This window comes from Mya arenaria, chromosome 8 (genome assembly GCF_026914265.1).
Source record: "Mya arenaria isolate MELC-2E11 chromosome 8, ASM2691426v1".
Classification (NCBI taxonomy): domain Eukaryota; kingdom Metazoa; phylum Mollusca; class Bivalvia; order Myida; family Myidae; genus Mya; species Mya arenaria.
The window spans coordinates 49,978,582-49,997,780 of NC_069129.1; the positions used below are offsets into that span (position 1 = coordinate 49,978,582).

A 19,199-nucleotide genomic window follows, 5' to 3' on the forward strand; every position below is an offset into this window, starting at 1 on the left:
AGTGGCTACTAAATCACAAGTGGCTGCTGAATCACAAGTCGTTGCTGAAGCACAAGTGGCTACTGAAGCACAAGTGGCTGCTGAATCACAAGTGCTTGCTATATCACAAGTGGCTACTGAATCACAAGTGATTGCTGAATCACAAGTGGCTACTGAATCACAAGTGGTTGCTAAATCACAAGTGGTTGCTGAATCACAAGCGGCTACTTAATCACAAGTGGCTACTGAATCACAAGTGGTTGCTGAATCACAAGTGGCTACTGAATCACAAGTGGCTACTTAATCACAAGTGGTTGCTGAATCACAAGTGGCTACTGAATCACAAGTGGTTGCTGAATCACAAGTGGTTGCTGAATCACAAGTAGTTGCTGAATCACTAGTGGTTACTTAATCACGAGTGGTTACTGAATCACCAGCGGCTTCTGAATCACACATGGTTGCTGAATCACAAGTGGTTGTTGAATCACAAGTGGTTACTGAATCACAAGCGGCTACTGAATCACAAGTGGTTGCTGAATCACAAATGGTTGCTGAATCACAACCGGTTGCTGAATCACAAGTGGGTGCTGAATCACAAAAGGGTGCTGAATTACAAGTGGTTGCTGAATAACAAATGGGTGCTGAATCTTAAGTGGCTACTGAATCACAAGTGGCTACTGAATCACAAGTGGCTGCTGAATCACAAGTGGCTACTGAATCACAAGTGGCTACTGAATCACAAGTGGCTACTGAATCACAAGTGGATACTAAATTACAAGTGGTTGCGGAATCACAGGTGGTTACTGAATCACAAATAGGTGCTGAATCACAAGTGGTTGCTGAATCACAAGTGGTTGCTGAATCACAAGTGGTTACTGAATCACAAGTGGTTACTGAATCACAAGTCGTTTCTGAAGAACAAGTGGTTGGTGCATCACAAGTGACTACTGAATCACAAGTGGCTACTGAATCACAAGTGGTTGCTGAATCACAAGTGGTTACTGAATCACAAGTGGTTGCTGAATTTGATTTAAGTTCAAAAATTGATGTTTTATGCATTTTTCTTAAACTGTTAGTAATGGTTTAAGCCATAAAACATCCATTTTCGAACGGAAATATGAAAAACTACGATCTGATTTTTTATCAGCAATTTTATATCATTGGTTTGAAGGTGTTTACGCAAAATTTGCCCTTTCCAAGACAAATAAAACAAACAAAAAAGTTGTAAAAATGGTATATCTGTGAGAGTGCAGCTTTAATCAAGGAATGGTCATGATCATGTTTTAAAATCAATGATATATTTATTGAACATGCAAAACAAAAGTACTACACACTAAGAAATCCTAGAAAATGTAATGGTATATTAGAATTACAATATTAACACTAATTCGTTAATACGTCATTAAACATCAATGGCTTATCAATAATATAAAATCGTTTACAACGAATCAATACTTTAAGCTTATGTTGTAAACTACATATTATTGTATTTACTATTTAGTTGCTCTAACAGTGCTGAATACATGGTTATATCTACAAAGTATTATGGCTGATCTAGAAACACTTTCATTTTTCTTTTAATACCTTCAATGAGTCATTCATGAAAACACAGACAACTATGGCACGTGTACGAGGACAGAATGCCACAGAGTAAGGATTGATCAGTCCGTCCTTCTGTCCAAGTATTTCCGTCAGTTTGCCGTCTCTCTCAGTCAGCAGCATAACGTTGTTGCTGCTCTGCCCACACACGAGTAGCTGACCCGGACATACCGCCACCACGGACTGAGGAGACAACAGCTGCTTGTCTCGGTACTTCTGCAGGACCCTCCCGTTCATGGACAGCTGAAGGACGGTGTTGGTAGCGTTATCAGACACGTACAGGGTCGGCGTAGTTGAAGCTGACACAGTCAGGAAATTTGGTGTTTGGAAAAGATAATTTCCATCATTTATTCGGAATGTACTTAGAATATGACCATCCAATGAAATCACTTCAATACACGGGTTTGATAAGTAGGAAACATATAATCTATTGTTGTAGGACGCAATACCACAACACTCAGATGATACTTTTATTTCCTTTCCACGAGACAACTGTCCTCCCTTTGTAGACACCAGCTGGATTATGGATTTATTCGGTAGAGTGACAGCGGCCCGGTCATCAGGGAGCACACATACGTCAAAGGGATATGCTGGCAGTCGGAGGCGGGTCGTGACCGTGCGGGCGGTGATGTTCACCAGTTTGAGACTATTCCAGTCAGCCACGAGCAATAGACCAGGTGAGAACAGGGCTAAGCTGGTGATACAGCAGGCGTCCATGTCCAGTAACGTTCTGACGTGAATGTCTGCCTCATTCTTCCATCTGACAGTAGATAGGTCAGGAACTGGAACTGAAACAAAATAAAATAATAAATCATTTATTACTTTAAATTTATCTTACAAATTTAAATGAGACAATGCTTCAATTTTTTAAGTTTACAATTTCAAAACTTTGTACTCTTCAATGAGCACATTTAGATTAAACAAAGATGACACGGACATCATGATTTTTTCCAGAGGATAATTGTTTTGTTTTCATGTACGATTGGAATATATTTCAACGAATGAGCACCAACAGCGAATTATTTATTTTTATCAAATTTACTCCAGGGGCAAATGTGCAAATAAAACACAAACACCCAAATTTGTCCCATTTCCCTAGGGTTATTTCTATTTAGTTTTTAACAGTGAAAAGGTCGGGGTGTTGTGAAAGCCTTTGAATATACTATTAATTGACAGTACGTATTGTCGCTAGAGAAAATACGCACATGAAAAGTAAGCCCAAAATACTATGGTTTTTATGATAAACTCTGAGTAATAAGAAATGGGAAAAACAGACGAGCGTTGCCGTTCGCTCAGAAACCTAGGAGTAATATTTTACAGTGTTCTTGCAACAGGCTGACCAGCAGGAACTTAATAATGATCAGTTAGCGTGTATTAAAGTGTTTTACATAAGTATTAAAGCCAAATTATTGAGAGATTAGAATGTAACTCAAATAATCACAACGCAATATTTTTATGGTAAAGTGATAATTGTACATACTCTCCCTACGAAACTCTCCAACCTCTTTCAGTGTTCCAATGCCCATTTTCGATCCCATCAGCCGCTCCGTGTCCGCGTCCTTAGTAAACCGGTACTTCCGGGCCTTCATCCTATCCGCCATCGTCTCCAACTTGTCATTAATCCCCCTTAGCTCCTTCCGGGCACGCCTTGCCGTCATGTACCTCTGGTTTACCGAGATGTTAGCTGAAGTTAGTTTTGTCCTCATGGACTCAAGTCCGGTTTTTGTAAACTCACAATCAGTTTTAAGGGTATGCAGCACGTTTTCATCCTCGTTCTTCATTTTCTGGAGGTTTTCGAGCAAATCCTTCTCGCGGCGTTCTAGGTAGGTGTTTATTTCTGCCCGGAACCTTTTCAGTCTGTCTATCTCATACATAGCCTGATTTTCGACCTCGCAAGAAAGTTCATTGACATTAATTATGTACCCGGATAAAAGTTTTTCAGCTCGTTTAATCGATGGTTCCAACTCTTTGAATTCATTTCCAATGACAAATTCTTTAGCCACATCAGCGATATAATCAATTTTACAGCTGCGATGGTCGAGTACGACACAGTAACCACATCCAAGGTCTCCGTGGGTAGGGCAATAAAACTTGATCATCTCCTTCGGATGGTCTTTACAATACTCCGTGTCGGCGATAGCTGATTTCTTGATAGACGGGTAGAAGGAGGGCATCTTATCTTTAGACAACATAATGTGGTTCCTAGATATCTTCAATCTCTTATGGTACTCGATACAGGGAGCACACATGTACTCCTCGCAAGTATGGCAGAAGCCCTCGGCTACATCGCGTTTACCGCCCTCTCCACATGTCTGGCAGTAAATTGTGGCGTTTGCGGAAACCTTTTCAAGGTTAGGGTCACGCTTCTTTCCAGGTACCTCCATCTACGGAAACGAAGTATATGAATCACTTGTATAAGCCACCTTTTTGACGCAAATGCAAACGTAAACCTTCTGTACGTTCAAGTCAAAAAGTGAACCCAACACAAACTATTATAATTTGTCTAAATAAATATCTTTATAAACGAAAGTCCCAATTAAGAGTTTCATTACAATTGATTCAAATGTGTTATCTTGTTATTGTTCCATAAGTGTTTGCCTTTAATGTCTGTTATATCAAACAATGCACAATACACAATAAAGAAAAACAAGCAACATATAATCTTGAAAGCCAAGAAGGAAATAAATGGATTTCTACCACTGTGCATGTTCTTAAACGTCCTTAATACCGCATCACAAAGTTTAAACATTAAGTATGGTATATACTCAAGATATTTATCATTACGACTCGGGACTTTTATGAATGTTTATCAAATGAACAGACTAAACCGAAACTAAATAATTATAATAATAATAATAATAATAATAATAATAATAATAATAATAATAATAATAATAATAATAATAATAACGATAAACTCTATACCCTTAACACTATGAATTTATGAAGATTACACAACTAAATACATTTTGCATCTTAATGATCTGTTTTCCTTTCCTCAACTTTCTTGTTATCTTATAATCCTCGTGATATACGGCAGTATCGATATAGAAGCAGACGCGATATGTATCGATGCGCAAATGCGAAATATCGATATGTTTTATGTTTTATTTTACCATACTGTAAAATCATCGATGTGTTTTGAAATGTGGAACAAAAAATCATTTTCCACTAGTATGTTATAGTTTGTGTATGATGTTACTTGTTGTTTTATGATGATCTAATGTCATAATTGTAATAGTTAGGCGAAGAAAAAAAGACATCATTTTAGTCATCATTATCAGTTTTCACACAAAATATCACGATACGCATATAGTTTTGGCGCCTTTAATACAATGCATGTAAACGGGTCAAAAACACTTTTAAATGACAATACATTGTTGGGTGTTATATTATTTAAAGGCCAAGGTATCACTCTGTTTATAAATGCCATGAATGATCTTTTCATGCATGTCTTTGCATCAGATAAATAGTCTTTATAAATAAAAAACCACACTTTTCGAGAAATGATTCACATATTTACGTACAATGAATAAAGCTGGAATGAAGAATAAATGTCTCCATGGTAACCTTGAAACATCAAAATTAACCATCTTATCATAATTCAAACTACAAATATTTTAGTTAGATAATATTTCCTAATACAAGAATAACAATTCTTACAACTTTAACTGTGTAACCACTATTAATGTGTTTATTTCATAAAAATACACATGCAAAATAATAATTAACAGTCATTGTGCAGTAATTCTTATTCTAATTCTTAGTGATTCTTGCAGATACACCGGATATATGCATGCACATATGTGCAAGTCATGTCATGTTTATATGTGATTTAATAAAATAGAACGATAATATCCTGTTTGAGTCACCATTTAAATATAGAAATGTTAAAATAATCCAGGTTCATTTTACTTATTTAAAAAAGATTACATTGTGTGTGGTAGCTAAGATTTTTCACCATTTACATGGCTGCGCGCGCACCTGCTTTGGAATAGACATATGTACTATGCATGTTTTTGATATGGTGCGTTTAGTTAGACCCAACTGAAAGAGTGTCATTTGGATAAAAACTAACATATTATTCACAGCAAAACTATTTTCTTATATTTGTTTTAAAATGATCGAGCATTAATTCCAAAAAGTACATGTTCAGACTGACATATAAACAGCATCTCTATGACATGTCTTCATTTAAAAGTACAATTTCTCTTTATCAATAAATAACCACATATATGAGTTATGTGAATGTACTCATATATATGAATGCCTGCACCTGTTTGTATTTCTCAGTCTAACAAGGAGAATAAATCAACAATAACTAAAGCCAAAGATATGGGACTCTCTGAACATGTGTATATTGCTTTTTGAAACATGTGTACTCAGTTTCTTTCACATGAGTATTATAAGCAGATTTTTAGTTATGGCAAGGGTCAATGTTTTTGCTCAAAGCAGCTGGCGACAATACCACAAGCCTGACAATACGTTTCCCTTTTCTTTAAGAAGCTAATAATAAATTACAGCTAAAATTGACTCGTAAGTGAAAAATATGTTTTATTAATGAAAATCACAAATATGACTTTTCATGGCAAATATCTATTTACACAACTCGTTTTCTTTAGCGACTACTTTAAAAGAAAGTGTTGTGGTAACTCCGTACGAACTAAGATGGAACCTCACAAAGTTTCTGATGTTGTGAAAGATTCCTATTTCTTACCAACCTTACGAGTAATTTAAACCAGTTAACGAGCTTACCCAAAGTTTGACCTACATTTATATGGTGTGGTAGGTGGATGTGTCCTTCCCGTTGCGTGACCTTTCGGAATAAGAAAACGATATTATTTATACAAACCAACATTTTGATAATGGGACGATCTCATAATTTGTCAAATAAGAAATAATCACTTTTGCATAATTTAACTGTTTTTTTAAGTTTGTTAGCACAATTTATTCGTTTTCCTGTTGTTGGATAAAACACAGGTTGAAGTCCAAAGTAAGTTTAGTTTCGAGGCTTCTACAAACGCTTTAAGAGCACAATTAATACATTGTGTCTCACAGCGGTCAAGGTTTGTCTGGGTCAAGATGTGTCGTAGAAGTATATCTGAAATACATTAATTAAATTGAAACGCATTCACGAAGCTTTCTAGTAGACGTTATTTAGATAATTATTTTAACTAATGAAAACGAGAGTATAGACTGTTGTATTATTTGAAACGCTTTATAATACCGTTACAACCGGTCCAGCTTAATGCCACTTATCATTATGACATCATTTCCAATTCCAAAAAAAAGTTGATTTTCAAGTTGTTCAATGTATTTACCTCATAATAGAAAAGCTACTAACGAGGTACTGGATCAAAGGAATATTGATAATCATATAGATATACACATGAAAAGTTTAGCTGATTTTTTTATGGATAAATTAAATTTAAAACATATGGTATTTTAAGGGTTGATAATTACTCGCAAAAATGGCAAGACATTTTAAATATTGCTAAGAGTTCAGGCATCGATAGAATTTGAAAATGCTTTTTGCTAATTTTTCGAATGCCTTAAACGCGTAAAAGAGTTTTTTCTAGAATGCTGACGTAAACGGGAGTGTTGGTGATACCCTGCCCACTTCACTGTAGTGACCAAAAACAGATCCAGTCGGAAGTTAAATACCTCCGGCAAAATAAACAATACGGCAGAATAGTGTTTTATCCGACTGGAAAGCTATTCCTGCTGTCCGGCTATCCGGATAATTTTAGGCGCCTTATAAAATAAGACATTCAGAGTGCTAACCAGTTGTTTTTGTCTCGATCTATTGGCACAGTAACATACGTTTGACGGAGCAAATTATATTCAAGATTTAGGTATGCATGTGGCCTCTGGTGCATTCATAATGTGAGCTACTTACCTCATTATTTGATACGACACGACCCATAATTTGACTTGATCTAGTGTTCAAAGAGGCCCATAGTCTAACATAGCCTCATTAAGACTGTAGCCAACATATTTTAAACAACGTATTCAGTTATTTTTCGAAAATGTTCATTTTTCATCAATTTCACTATGACTGGTATAGTTCCATGAAGTCTTTGGAGAAGAAAAGTGACAAATTAAGTGTCAACATTGCTGAATTGTTGTTTTCCCAAGCATTTCAGCCCAGTTTTCACCTCAAATAATCGAGTTTTCCAAGTAATCGAGTAAAATATGTAATAGAGATAGCTATTCCGGCCAGATATTATAGAGATCATGTCAAGTGTTAAACTTTTATTTTGATCGAAAGCTAGTATTAGAGGAACACATTCAAAACAGGATTTATTAACCTTTGGCAGAACTTATTACCACTTTTGTTTTTCACTTGGTAACAATGATACAATAACAAGTACAGGAGCATGCCTGACATTTAAGATTTAACCCTGTTACGGGCACAAAGGAAGGCCAAAATCGACACTGTACGAGATTCAGTGCCAGCGCATCCTCTTCTCGCCAATGCGTCCCGTTTTGTTCCAGGGCTTGCGCTGGTGAGTTTGGTTTACGGTCACCTAGTCGGAGAAGTCTTCCTCCAGCTAATCCGACTCAGTATAAGACCACACTCACGTGTGCAACATTGTTCCAACAACAGTTATTAATACAGTGTTGTAAGCGGCTTCACTGTCGTTGCAAGCATAACAAAGTTTAAAAAAGCGTTGACATTAATAAAAATAGCTGTGAAAATATCAAATTTTAAAACGCAAAATGGACTTTAAAGACGTATGGAATAAGTTCTTTTTGTTTTGGTGGCCATATTGGACGCCATGACGGCCTAAATATGATGTGAAATATCTCAAATCTATCGTTTTATATTCAGAAACAATAAAAGTATGGATTTGCGATAGAATCAAAGCAATGACACAAAAGTAAAAGTTAATTGTTGATTTTGGTAAACCTTTTCGACCATATTGGCCGCCATCTTAAATATCTCGATTGCCCCAAAGGTGGCGCGAGACCATTAACTAGGGGGTCAAATCTACGTAAAAACAAACACATTTTCTATATACTCTGATGCAAGGTTCTCGACTTCCGCTGCTGGACTAATAATAATAGCAGGCCAAAATGAATTGTATTAAAACTTTTTTCTCGTCAAAGACATGGAAAGAACTTGGTTGTTTTTAACATCCCCATTGTTTTGACCCGGCTTCCATGTTCGGGAAAGCTTGGATTGTTCTCAAAAAGTGCGAATGGACAATACTACGTGTTGTTTAAAGTAAACAAAGATGCTCAATGTATATGCTTGGGAACAAATGTCAATTGTTATATCTACATTGACTTGGATGAACTCATAAACGAATTTCAGAGCCTATATTTACGAACAGTATGGACTCAAAACTAAAAAAAATGTAAATACACGTATATTGGATGGGAAGAACACCATCTGAATTAGCTTATTCTCACATTATCTGTGGAAAAAAACAACACTTTTTTAAGAAAATTTAGCATCGCCCGATACTCATTTTATGAAACTAACGCTTAGGCAGTTTAAACTTTGCGCCAAAATACCACGTGACAACACCCGCTAATGGGTCAAATAAGTGCGAAAACTAATTGAGTATATTTCATTTTAGCGAACCACAGCAAAACTAATGCAAACTTTCTCGCCTGCGCTGCGCTCGCTCAATTTTCTTTAGATTGTGTTTTGAAATGACGTTATGTTTGCATACAATTTGATGCGCTTTTCGCATAAAAACAATGACGAAGTTATTTTACGCGCTGATGCCTCATTGGGGTGTGAGAGTGGGCTTTGGTGTGAGAGTGTGAGCTTGAGTGTAAGGATGGGCTTGGGTGTGAGATTGGGCTTGGGATGGACTTGGGAGTAAGATTGGGCTTTGTTGTGAGAGTGTGAGCTTGGGTGTAAGGGTGGGCTTGGGTGTGAGATTGGCTTGGGTGTGAGAGTGTGCTTGGGTGTGAAAGTGGGGTTGGGTGTGAGAGTGAGCTTGGGTGTGAAAGTGAGCTTGGATGTGAGGGTGAGCTTGGGTGTGAGGGTGAGCTTGGATGTGGGAGTGAGCTTTGGTGTGAGAGTGGGCTTGGGTGTAAGGGTGGGCTTGGGTGTGAAAGTGGGCTTGAACTACTATCATTCGTTTTATTTTTACTGTTGGAAACAGCAAGATTATAGCGTAGTTCACTGATGGAACTCAAGTATTGCGAGTTTCCTTCATAAATCTATTTAATAAGTTGAGTGGAAGTGGAAATGAGAGAGACATAAATACTTGTGTATAACCACATGTTAATTAAATAAAATCATAGAAAGCACGTTGTTTAATCTGCTTTACATATTCATATTTCAAAACTCAATAAGAATAGAATAGAATAGTTTATTCGGAGATTAAACATACAGTTCACCATCCATCAACTTGGTTATACATGTAATCAATAGTCAATATACCGTTTAATGTATTCCATATAGAATGCATTACAAACACGTCAAATATATAATATTACTAAATTAAAGGAGAACATGCATCAAAACACATTATTTATGAAAATATTATACATAATACCAAAAACACCTCACATCAAATTCTGAATATTCACTAAAGATCTAACAAAAGCATACATATATCTCACAGTTCTATCCATTTTACTATTTATTCCTATTTAAGACAACTTAAACCACAGAGTATTTCTATTCACGCTGTCAAATCTTTTCTTCATGTCAACGCATTTGCAGTATAGAGTTTAGAGTTTATTTCAGAATACAATAGGCAATACGCCCATGCGTACACAATCAATAAAATACGTTAATGTTTATAACATAGTCAATGGTCACTCAATCTTCCAATCATACAGTTACAAATTGGTTTAACAATCAGTTCCATAGAAAAACATAAACACAGCGAGAGGAATAACTAAATAGTATCCGTAATAACTAAAGTAGTAAATGTACGAAGTCCGTTATTTAGTTTCTAATGAATTAAGAAAGCATGTCGCTTCAGATGTAGACAAATCCTTTGTCACACCTAATTATCAGTCGTTTATTTATTTGAGAGGAATATACAGCTCATAATAGTTATTCCCCTGTAATAGTTAGACATTGCCCGTTTCCATGACAGGAGCAAAATTAAGTTCGATACACGTTAGCTAGTTTTAAAGTAGTTAAACAGAACATGACAAATAAGACATATTTCTGGTTGTAAAAGTAATGACTCCCTTTCACTAGAAAAAGTCCCCCTCCCTGGAAAAAAGAGTCCCCCTCCCAATCTAGAATATGACCTTAAAGGCAAGAAGTAGAAACTTCTTACCACAACCTTTAAATGTGGTTTACTTCATCGAAAGCTGTACTCCAAGGAAATTACGAGCTTGTACATGTATTAAGGTTTTTGAAACTGTGTGTGCAACAATGAATGTATTTTTCTTTTCGCAAGCTATTTACAATTTGCTCCTTAATTATAAACATTTTTTTTATATAAAATTTGTCTACATTAGTAGAACGGAATGACCGTTTATGAAGACTTTCAGTCTAAACTTATATACTTATGTTATATATGTCAAATGTATGTACATTGTTAGTGCGGAAAAGCATACGTTTTGTATTATATCAACAAAGTATAAACTTTAGTATCGTTGTATGAGATATGAATATATGTATGTATGCAATAATGTTGCAGTCTGGGAACAAGTATGGATACCAGGATGAACATTATTAAAATGAATTATTAAGAATAACATCTGGTATAGTTACACAGTGATTCTATAACATAATAACAGAGACAAATCAGCTCATAGCTCAGCACACTTCAAGAATAAAACTTATTTAAGGGAAATATTTGGTTATGTTCATGTCATGTCTAAATTAAGAAAAAATGTTACATACATTTTCTAAAACATGTTAACATTTCGTCAAACTTCCAATAAAAATACTTTGACAGGAGGCTCGAGTTACTCTTGCAAATATCTGTTTAAAACCTGTTTCATCGTATATTTTTTTCATTAACTTTAAGGGCCGATTGTTCTGAACTTTTTCAGTTAACAACGTGAATAACGATATCGTTGTAAACTTTAAGCGTATTTTTTAGTGATTTAATACCATATTTAAAAAACAGGTGCAGATGGAACAGTGATTTCAAATATAGTTAAGAACACTGCAAATCACAAATTTATTCATTAAACTTCCAGAGCAGTAACAATTTGAAAGTTAACAACGATGTTGTCAATCACGTTGTTAACTTTAGCAAAGTTCTGAGCAACTGGACCAAAATGTAGTCATATTTTAACGATGTCAGATTTAACACACTTACGTCTATTTAAATACTTCTATATGATTTTATTTCAATGTAAAACAAAATTACGTAATACCTAAAATTCTTAAGGGAAAGTTGTATAATAGAATTACTTTATTAACGCTAATTCTTTATCCTACATTTTTCTAAACATAACTGCAAAATACGCTTGATATTTATCAAATATATGTACATGTCATAAAACAACAATGTCTTTTCAATTTGAATCAATACAATAAGCTTACATTGTAAAAGAATACTATTGTATTTATCATTTAATTGCTCAAACATGATTTAATACAAGGTTGTTTCTACCAATGACAGAAAAATCAGGAATGATGTAGAAACTCTGTCAGTTTGCATTATATACCAGAAGTGATTCAGTTTCGAGCGTCCCGACAACTATGGTACGTGTGTAAGGACAGAATGCTACCGTGTAGGGACATGTCGCTTTGTCATTCCGTCCAAGTATTTCCGCCATCTTGCCATCCCTCTCTGTCAGCAGCATCACGTTGTGGTTGGCCCACCCACACACGAGCAGTTGACCCGGACCTACCTGTACAACGGACTTGGGATTTTCGAGCGTCTTGTTACTGTATTCTCGCAGGACCTTCCCGTCTAATGACAGCTGAAGGACGGTGTGTGCAATACTGTCAGACACGTACAGTGTCGGTGGTGTGGAAGCTGATACTGTCAGGTATAGTGGGCGTTGGAAAAGCTGTCTACCGTCATCTTTTTGGAATGTACTTATAATATGACCATCTATTGTCATCACTTCAATACGCGGGTTAGATGAGTAAGAAACGTATAATCTATTGTTGTAATACCCAATACCACTACACCCAGATGATACTTTAATTTTCTTGCCACAAGATAACTGTCCTCCTTTTGTAGACAGCTGTATAATTGAGTTATTCAGGGTGACGGCGGCCTGGTCATCAGGGAGCACACAGACGTCCCAGGGCCACCCTGTAATTTGGAGGCGGGACATGACGGTGCGGGTGGTGACGTTCATCAACTTGACACAATCGTTTCTGGAATCAGTTAGAAGGAAGATGCCGGGAGACAGCAGGGCGAGGCCGCTAATACTGCAGATATACTGGTCCTCTGGTGTTCTGACGTCAATGTCTACCTGATTCCTCCATGTCACAGTAGAGAGATCAGGAACTGGAACTGAAACAAAATAAAAAAAAAACATTTTTCACCTTCATTTCATAAAATTAAATGAAACAACGGTTCAAATTTGTATTAAGAAAATTAACACCTTCAAAACGCAGTATTTTCAAGGAGTAAATTATGATTTAACTAACAAGCAAATTAACACCCGGTAATTAATGAAGATGATTGTTGTTTTGTTTCCGTGTAGCATAATACAGCAATATATTTCACAGCGTAGCCACTAAAGCAAATCATTTATTTTCATCAGATTTACACCAGGAGCAATTTTGTGTACATAAACAGAAACACCAAAATTTACCCGTATGTTTTCAGTTAATATTTGAGATACAACAATTATAGAAAGGCAAATTCCTATAAAAACATAAATACGTCTGTCAAAAATCGTCAAAAAAGTATATATAATATACATGTATAGACATATATATTTAAAATATATGTTTCTCAATGGTCAATACAACGCGTCTTAAAGTTTCAATGTTGATTGTACACTCTGCACATATAATACATGAGATACGAGGTTTACAACAAATAAACATTCAAAAATTAAATCGGTCAAGTAATGTAAGTACGAAGAAAAAGAACACTATTATCTTCTAGAGTAAACTAAGACTAATATAATAAATATATTTTACGAATTTGTACTTTACAGGTAGTTTAGTTTATAATGACCTTGCGTGTATAAAATTGTTTGAGATTCGTAGATATATAACGATTTAATTTTGTACTCGATATTTAGGGATTATCTACTGTAACAGGTGTTTACTGTAAATCTTTGCTGACGATCGCTAATAAGGCATAGTTATTCCCCCGTGAAAAAGGCGTACATATTTCTCGAATATATTGATAAGTTATATGTATATTGGAAAAAGAAAAACTTCGATAAACGTATATGTAGTTAATCATACTTACTCAATTTCTATCCAACAAAAATCTTGTGAATCCAATAGTACAATTTTCAAATTAGAAAGAAATCCTAAACACCATGAAAAAGTCTAAAAATGAACAGTACCACACAGCTTGACACGACCTTGACCTCTCTTAAACATAGCCCAAGGGCAAGCTCCATCTAGTGGATATATTTGCACCCGGGTGCAAATGATGGGCAACACTGTGTACGCAACACTAAAATGCTCATTATTTCTAATACCTCTGAAAAAATGACAACTGTCTTTGAAATAATATTTTGAACATATTTTTTTTCTAATTTAAAGTTCGTATTATTGATTTATAAGTCGGGCTTTGTTTGTATTTCACTAACAGTACGTATTGTTGCTAGAGACAATACGTACATTAACAGTAAGCCCAGTAGCTATGGATTTAATGGTATATTTCGAGTTATACGAATGGGAAATACAGACGGGCGTTGGCGTTTGCTCCGCGGCCCTCTTATGTTTGTTTGCAGTGTAAGTGCAACCGGACTGGTTTATCTGATTGACCAGAAGGAACTGACTGATGATCAACAAACTTGTATTAAAACGGTTTACATAAGTATTAAACTGGTGTTTTATAATTAAATTATTGTTTTGGATAACCATTCTGTAAAAAAAACACAATATAACTTAAAATATTATATACACTTAAGCGAAATTATTAAGAGATTTACCTTGAAGTAGAGTCAAATAATAACAACGCATTTGTTTACGCTCAAGTAATTATTATACATGTACATACTATTCAAATTTTCGACCACGTCCAGCGTTCCAAGGCCTGTTTTCGATCCCAGCAGCCGCTCCGAGTCCGCGTCCTTAGTAAACCGGAACTTCCGGGCCTTTATCCTACCAGCCGTCTTCCACAACTCGTCACGAATCACTCGTAGCTCCTTCTGGGCTCGTCTTGCCGTCACGTACCTCTGATTCACCGAGACTTCACCGGAAGTTAGTTCCATCCTCATGGCTTCAAGTCCGGCTTTAGTCAATTCACAATCATTTTTTAGGGTTTTCAGCAAGTTTTCATCCTCGTTCTTCACATGATGGAGGTTGTCGAGCAACTCCTTCTCGCGGCGGTCCAGGTAGGTGTTGATTTCTGCTCGGAACTTCTTCAGTCTGTCCATCTCATCCTTAGTCTGATTTTCGATCTCGCCAAAAAGTTCCTTCACATTACTTATGTACCCGGAGAAAATATCTTCAGTTTGTTTAATTGATGGTTCCAGCTCTTTGAATTGATTTCCAATGACAAATTCTTTAGCCACATCAGCGATGTAATCAACTTTACAGTTGCGGTGATCGAGTACGACACAGTCACCACAGCCAAGGTCTCCGTGGGTCGGGCAGTAAAACTTGATCATCTCTTTCGGATGTTTTTTACAATACTCCGTGTCGGCGATAGCTGACTGCTTGGTGGACGGGTAGTAAGAGGGCATCTTGTCTTTGGACAGCAGAACGTGGTTCCTGGTCACCTTCAATCTCTTATGGTATTCGACACAGGGAGCGCACATGTACTCCTCGCAGGTCTGACAGAAGCCCTGGGCCACGGCGCGTTTACCACCCTCTCCACACGGCTGGCAGTAGACAGTGGCGTCAGTGGAACCCTTGTCAAGGTCAGGGTCACGCTTCCTTCCGGGTACCTCCATCTATGTAAACAAACTATATGAATTACTTTTATAAGCTTACTGTTTCATTCAAATGAAAACGTAAACTTTTTGTACGATAAAGTCAAATAACTTATCTAAAACACAAATCATGTTTCGCCTATACGGATATATTTCAAAACGAAAGTAGTGATCAAAACACCTATCTAAAGTTAAATTGGAATTATTTCAAATGTGTTATTTTGTAATTGTTCTTGGTCCATAAAAGATTGCCTTAAACTTTAAATAAATCATACAATTAAAAATAAAGAGAGCAATATTTACCTTGACTGATGACTTAGTTGATCTTTAAAACCAACAAGGAAGTAAATTGATATTTTCCACTGCGCATGTGTACAAATACCTTTAAAGTGTTTAACTTGTTTAAACATTAAACAAATTGTTATCGATCGGACTTTATTGATCGATTTAATACATTGATAGAAAAAACATCTTATAATAATAATAATAATAATAATAATAATAATAATAATAATAATAATAATATACAAATTAGAATAATAAAGATAATAATAATAATAATAATAATAATAATAATAATAATAATAATAATAATAATAATATAATAATAATAATAATAATAATAATAATATTAACAACAGATGTTTGTCAAACATTATGCTCCCTCCACCCCCCACCCCCCGAGTGCCATGTTGTCAGGATTATATGGACAATTGGATGAAATATGCATGGACCGAAATGACAGCTGATTAGTCACTGAAATTAAATACCGATGAGGCAGTTTTAAGATTATGACCATTCAAAGTGTGAGGATAGAGTGTGTTATTACCATGACCTTTGACTCTATGACCTCAAAATACATAGGAGTCATCAGCTGGTCACCCAAAATCTAAATGTCAAGTTTGAGGACCATGGGTGCAGACATTGACAAGTTATCACACAGACAAGCTTTTTTCATTCAAGGCCACCGTGCCATTGACCTTTGACCCGATGACCCCTAAAATCATAAGGGGTCATCTACAGGTCAGACACAACATCAAGTCAGATTTAAGGACCATGGGTACAGGAGTTTTCACTCGAAACCTTTTCGCATTCAAGGTCACTGTGACTTTGACCTTTGACCCAATGACTCCTAAAATTAATAAGGGTCATTTCCTGGTCAGGTCCAAATTCCATGTCAAGTTTGATGACAATAGGTCCAGGAATTGTTGAGTTTGCTTTCATGATCACTGTGACCTTGACCTTTGATCCCTAAAATCAGGCGTCATCTGCTGGTCAGGCCCAACCTCCAAGTCAAGTTTGAAAGCAATGGGTGCGGGCATTTTCAAGTTATCACTCGGACAACCTTTTACCAATCAAGGTCACTGTGACCTTGACCTTTGGTATGATGACCCCAAAAAACAATAGGGGTCATCTACTGGTCAAGCCCAACCTCCAAGTCAAGTTTGAGGGCCATGAGGGCAGGCATTGTCGAGTTATCACTTAAACAACCTTTAACCATTCAAGGTCACTGTGACCTTGACTTTGGCCCAAATGACCCGCAAATACAATAGGGGTCATCTACTGGTCAGGCCCAACTTCAATATCAAGTTTGATGACCATAGGTCAGGGCATTGTTGAGTTATCACTCGGACAATCTTTTAAATTATTTTACCATTAAAGGCCACTGTGACCTTGATATTTGACCCGATGAGCCCTTAAATCAATAGGGGTCATCTACTGGTCAGGCCAAACCTTCATGTCAAGTTTGATGACCATACGTTCAGAAATTGTTGAGTTATCAGTCGGACAAGCTTTGATCTACCGACGGACCGACCGACCGACCGATCCACCGACCTACCGACCGACATGTGCAAAGCAATATACCCCTCTTCTTCGAAGGGGGGACATAATAATATTAATGATGATGGTGATGATGATGATGATGATGATGATGATGAACCTTACCCTTATAAATGTCTGAAAGTCACACTAATGAATAGTTATATATACATTTTACATTAAATACCCTGTCATAATTCAAATGTCGAAACACAGATGACACGGAATCTTGGTTTTTATCTTATATACTAGATATAAACTATATTAAAGATAGTGTGAGATGGTTGTTTCATTATTTATGGTTGTTAAAATTGCAAAAACGTAAGAATGCCAAGTCAGTCAAAGACATACAACATCAAATTATTATTATCCGTTTCCAAACGATATATCGTGATAAGCACTAACACAATCGCACTATTCAATCACGAGAAACTTACGCATTTATACTTTATATATTCCATTCTTGATATTTAGTCCTTTTCCTTTTTGATTACCAATAAGCGTTGGTATATACATAATAGTTCTAGATTTTTATCGCAATTGAGCTTACTAGAAATAATATGGAATATCACCTGCTGTTAAGGTAACTTTATTTTATTTATTTTTTGGGTTAATTATTTCAAATTAAGTTCTCTTCGAGTTTTGCAGGTTTTGCCCGGGAATGCAATTAATGCTCACATATCAATATCTCTTCTCATTCTCTCTTTCTCATAGCCATACAATCTCACTCTTCCACTCCCGAAATCAATATCTCTTCTCATTCTTCCTTTCTCATACCCATATACCCTCACCCTCCCACTCCCCATATACATCTCTCTTCTCACTCTCCCTTTCTCATAACCAAATACCCTCACTCTCCCACTCCCCATATACATCTCTCTTCTCACTCTCCCTTTCTCATATCCATATACCCTCACTCTCACACTAACCATACCAATCTCTCTTTTCACTCTCCCTTTTTCATACTCATATACCCTCACTATCGCACACCCCATATATATCTCTCTTCTCCCTCTCCCTTTCTCACTACCATATAACCTCACTTTCCTACTCCCCATATACATCTCTCTTCTCACTCTCCCTTTCTCATACCCATATACCCTCACTCTCACACTTACCATACCCATCTTTCTTCTCACTCTCCCTTTTCATACCCATATACCCTCACTATCGCACACCCCATATATATCTATCTTCTCACTCTCCCTTTCTCATTACCATATAACCTCACTATCCTACTCCCATTATGCATCTCTCTTCCTACTCTCCCTTTCTCATACCCATATACCCTCACTGTCCCACTTCCTACATCCATCTCTCTTCTCACTCTCCCTTTCTCATGACCATATATCCTCACTATCCCACTCCCTATATCCACCTCTCTTCTTACTCTACCTTTTTCATTACCATATACCCTCACTCTCCAACTCCCCATATTCATCTCTCTTCTCATTCTCCCTTCATACCCATATACCCTCACTCTCACACATCCCATATCCATCTTTCTTCTCACTCTCCCTTTCTCATTACCATATACCCTCACTCTCCAACTCCCCATATACATCTCTCTTCTCACTCTCCCTTCATACCCATATACCCTCACTCTCACACATCCCATATCCATCTTTCTTCTCACTCTCCCTTTCTCATTACCATATACCCTCACTATCCCACTCCCTATATCCATCTCTCTTCTCACTCTACCTTTCTCATTACCATATACCTTCACTCTCCCACTCCCTATATACATTTTTGTTCTCACTCTCAATTATCATGCCCATAAACCCTCACTCTCCCACTTCCCACATACATCCCCCTTCTCACTCTCCCTT

General features: G+C 36.5%; 2 protein-coding genes across 2 annotated transcripts; both read right to left on the minus strand.

The window, feature by feature from the left end:
* Positions 1-1,534: 1,534 nt before the first annotated feature.
* On the minus strand, positions 1,535-3,989 carry LOC128242281 (uncharacterized). Its single transcript, XM_052959372.1, has 2 exons — positions 3,059-3,989; positions 1,535-2,366 (listed from the first exon to the last, which is right to left on the minus strand). Exons 1-2 carry the CDS (start codon positions 3,960-3,962, stop codon positions 1,546-1,548), a joined length of 1,725 nt encoding a protein of 574 aa, XP_052815332.1. The 5' UTR covers positions 3,963-3,989; the 3' UTR covers positions 1,535-1,545.
* Positions 3,990-9,900: 5,911 nt separating this feature from the next.
* On the minus strand, positions 9,901-15,906 carry LOC128242155 (uncharacterized). The gene is made up of 3 exons (XM_052959222.1): positions 15,850-15,906; positions 14,670-15,567; positions 9,901-12,992 (listed from the first exon to the last, which is right to left on the minus strand). The coding sequence occupies exons 2-3, from the start codon at positions 15,565-15,567 to the stop codon at positions 12,172-12,174; spliced, it is 1,719 nt and encodes a 572-aa protein (XP_052815182.1). The 5' UTR covers positions 15,850-15,906; the 3' UTR covers positions 9,901-12,171.
* Between the last annotated feature and the right edge of the window lie 3,293 nt (positions 15,907-19,199).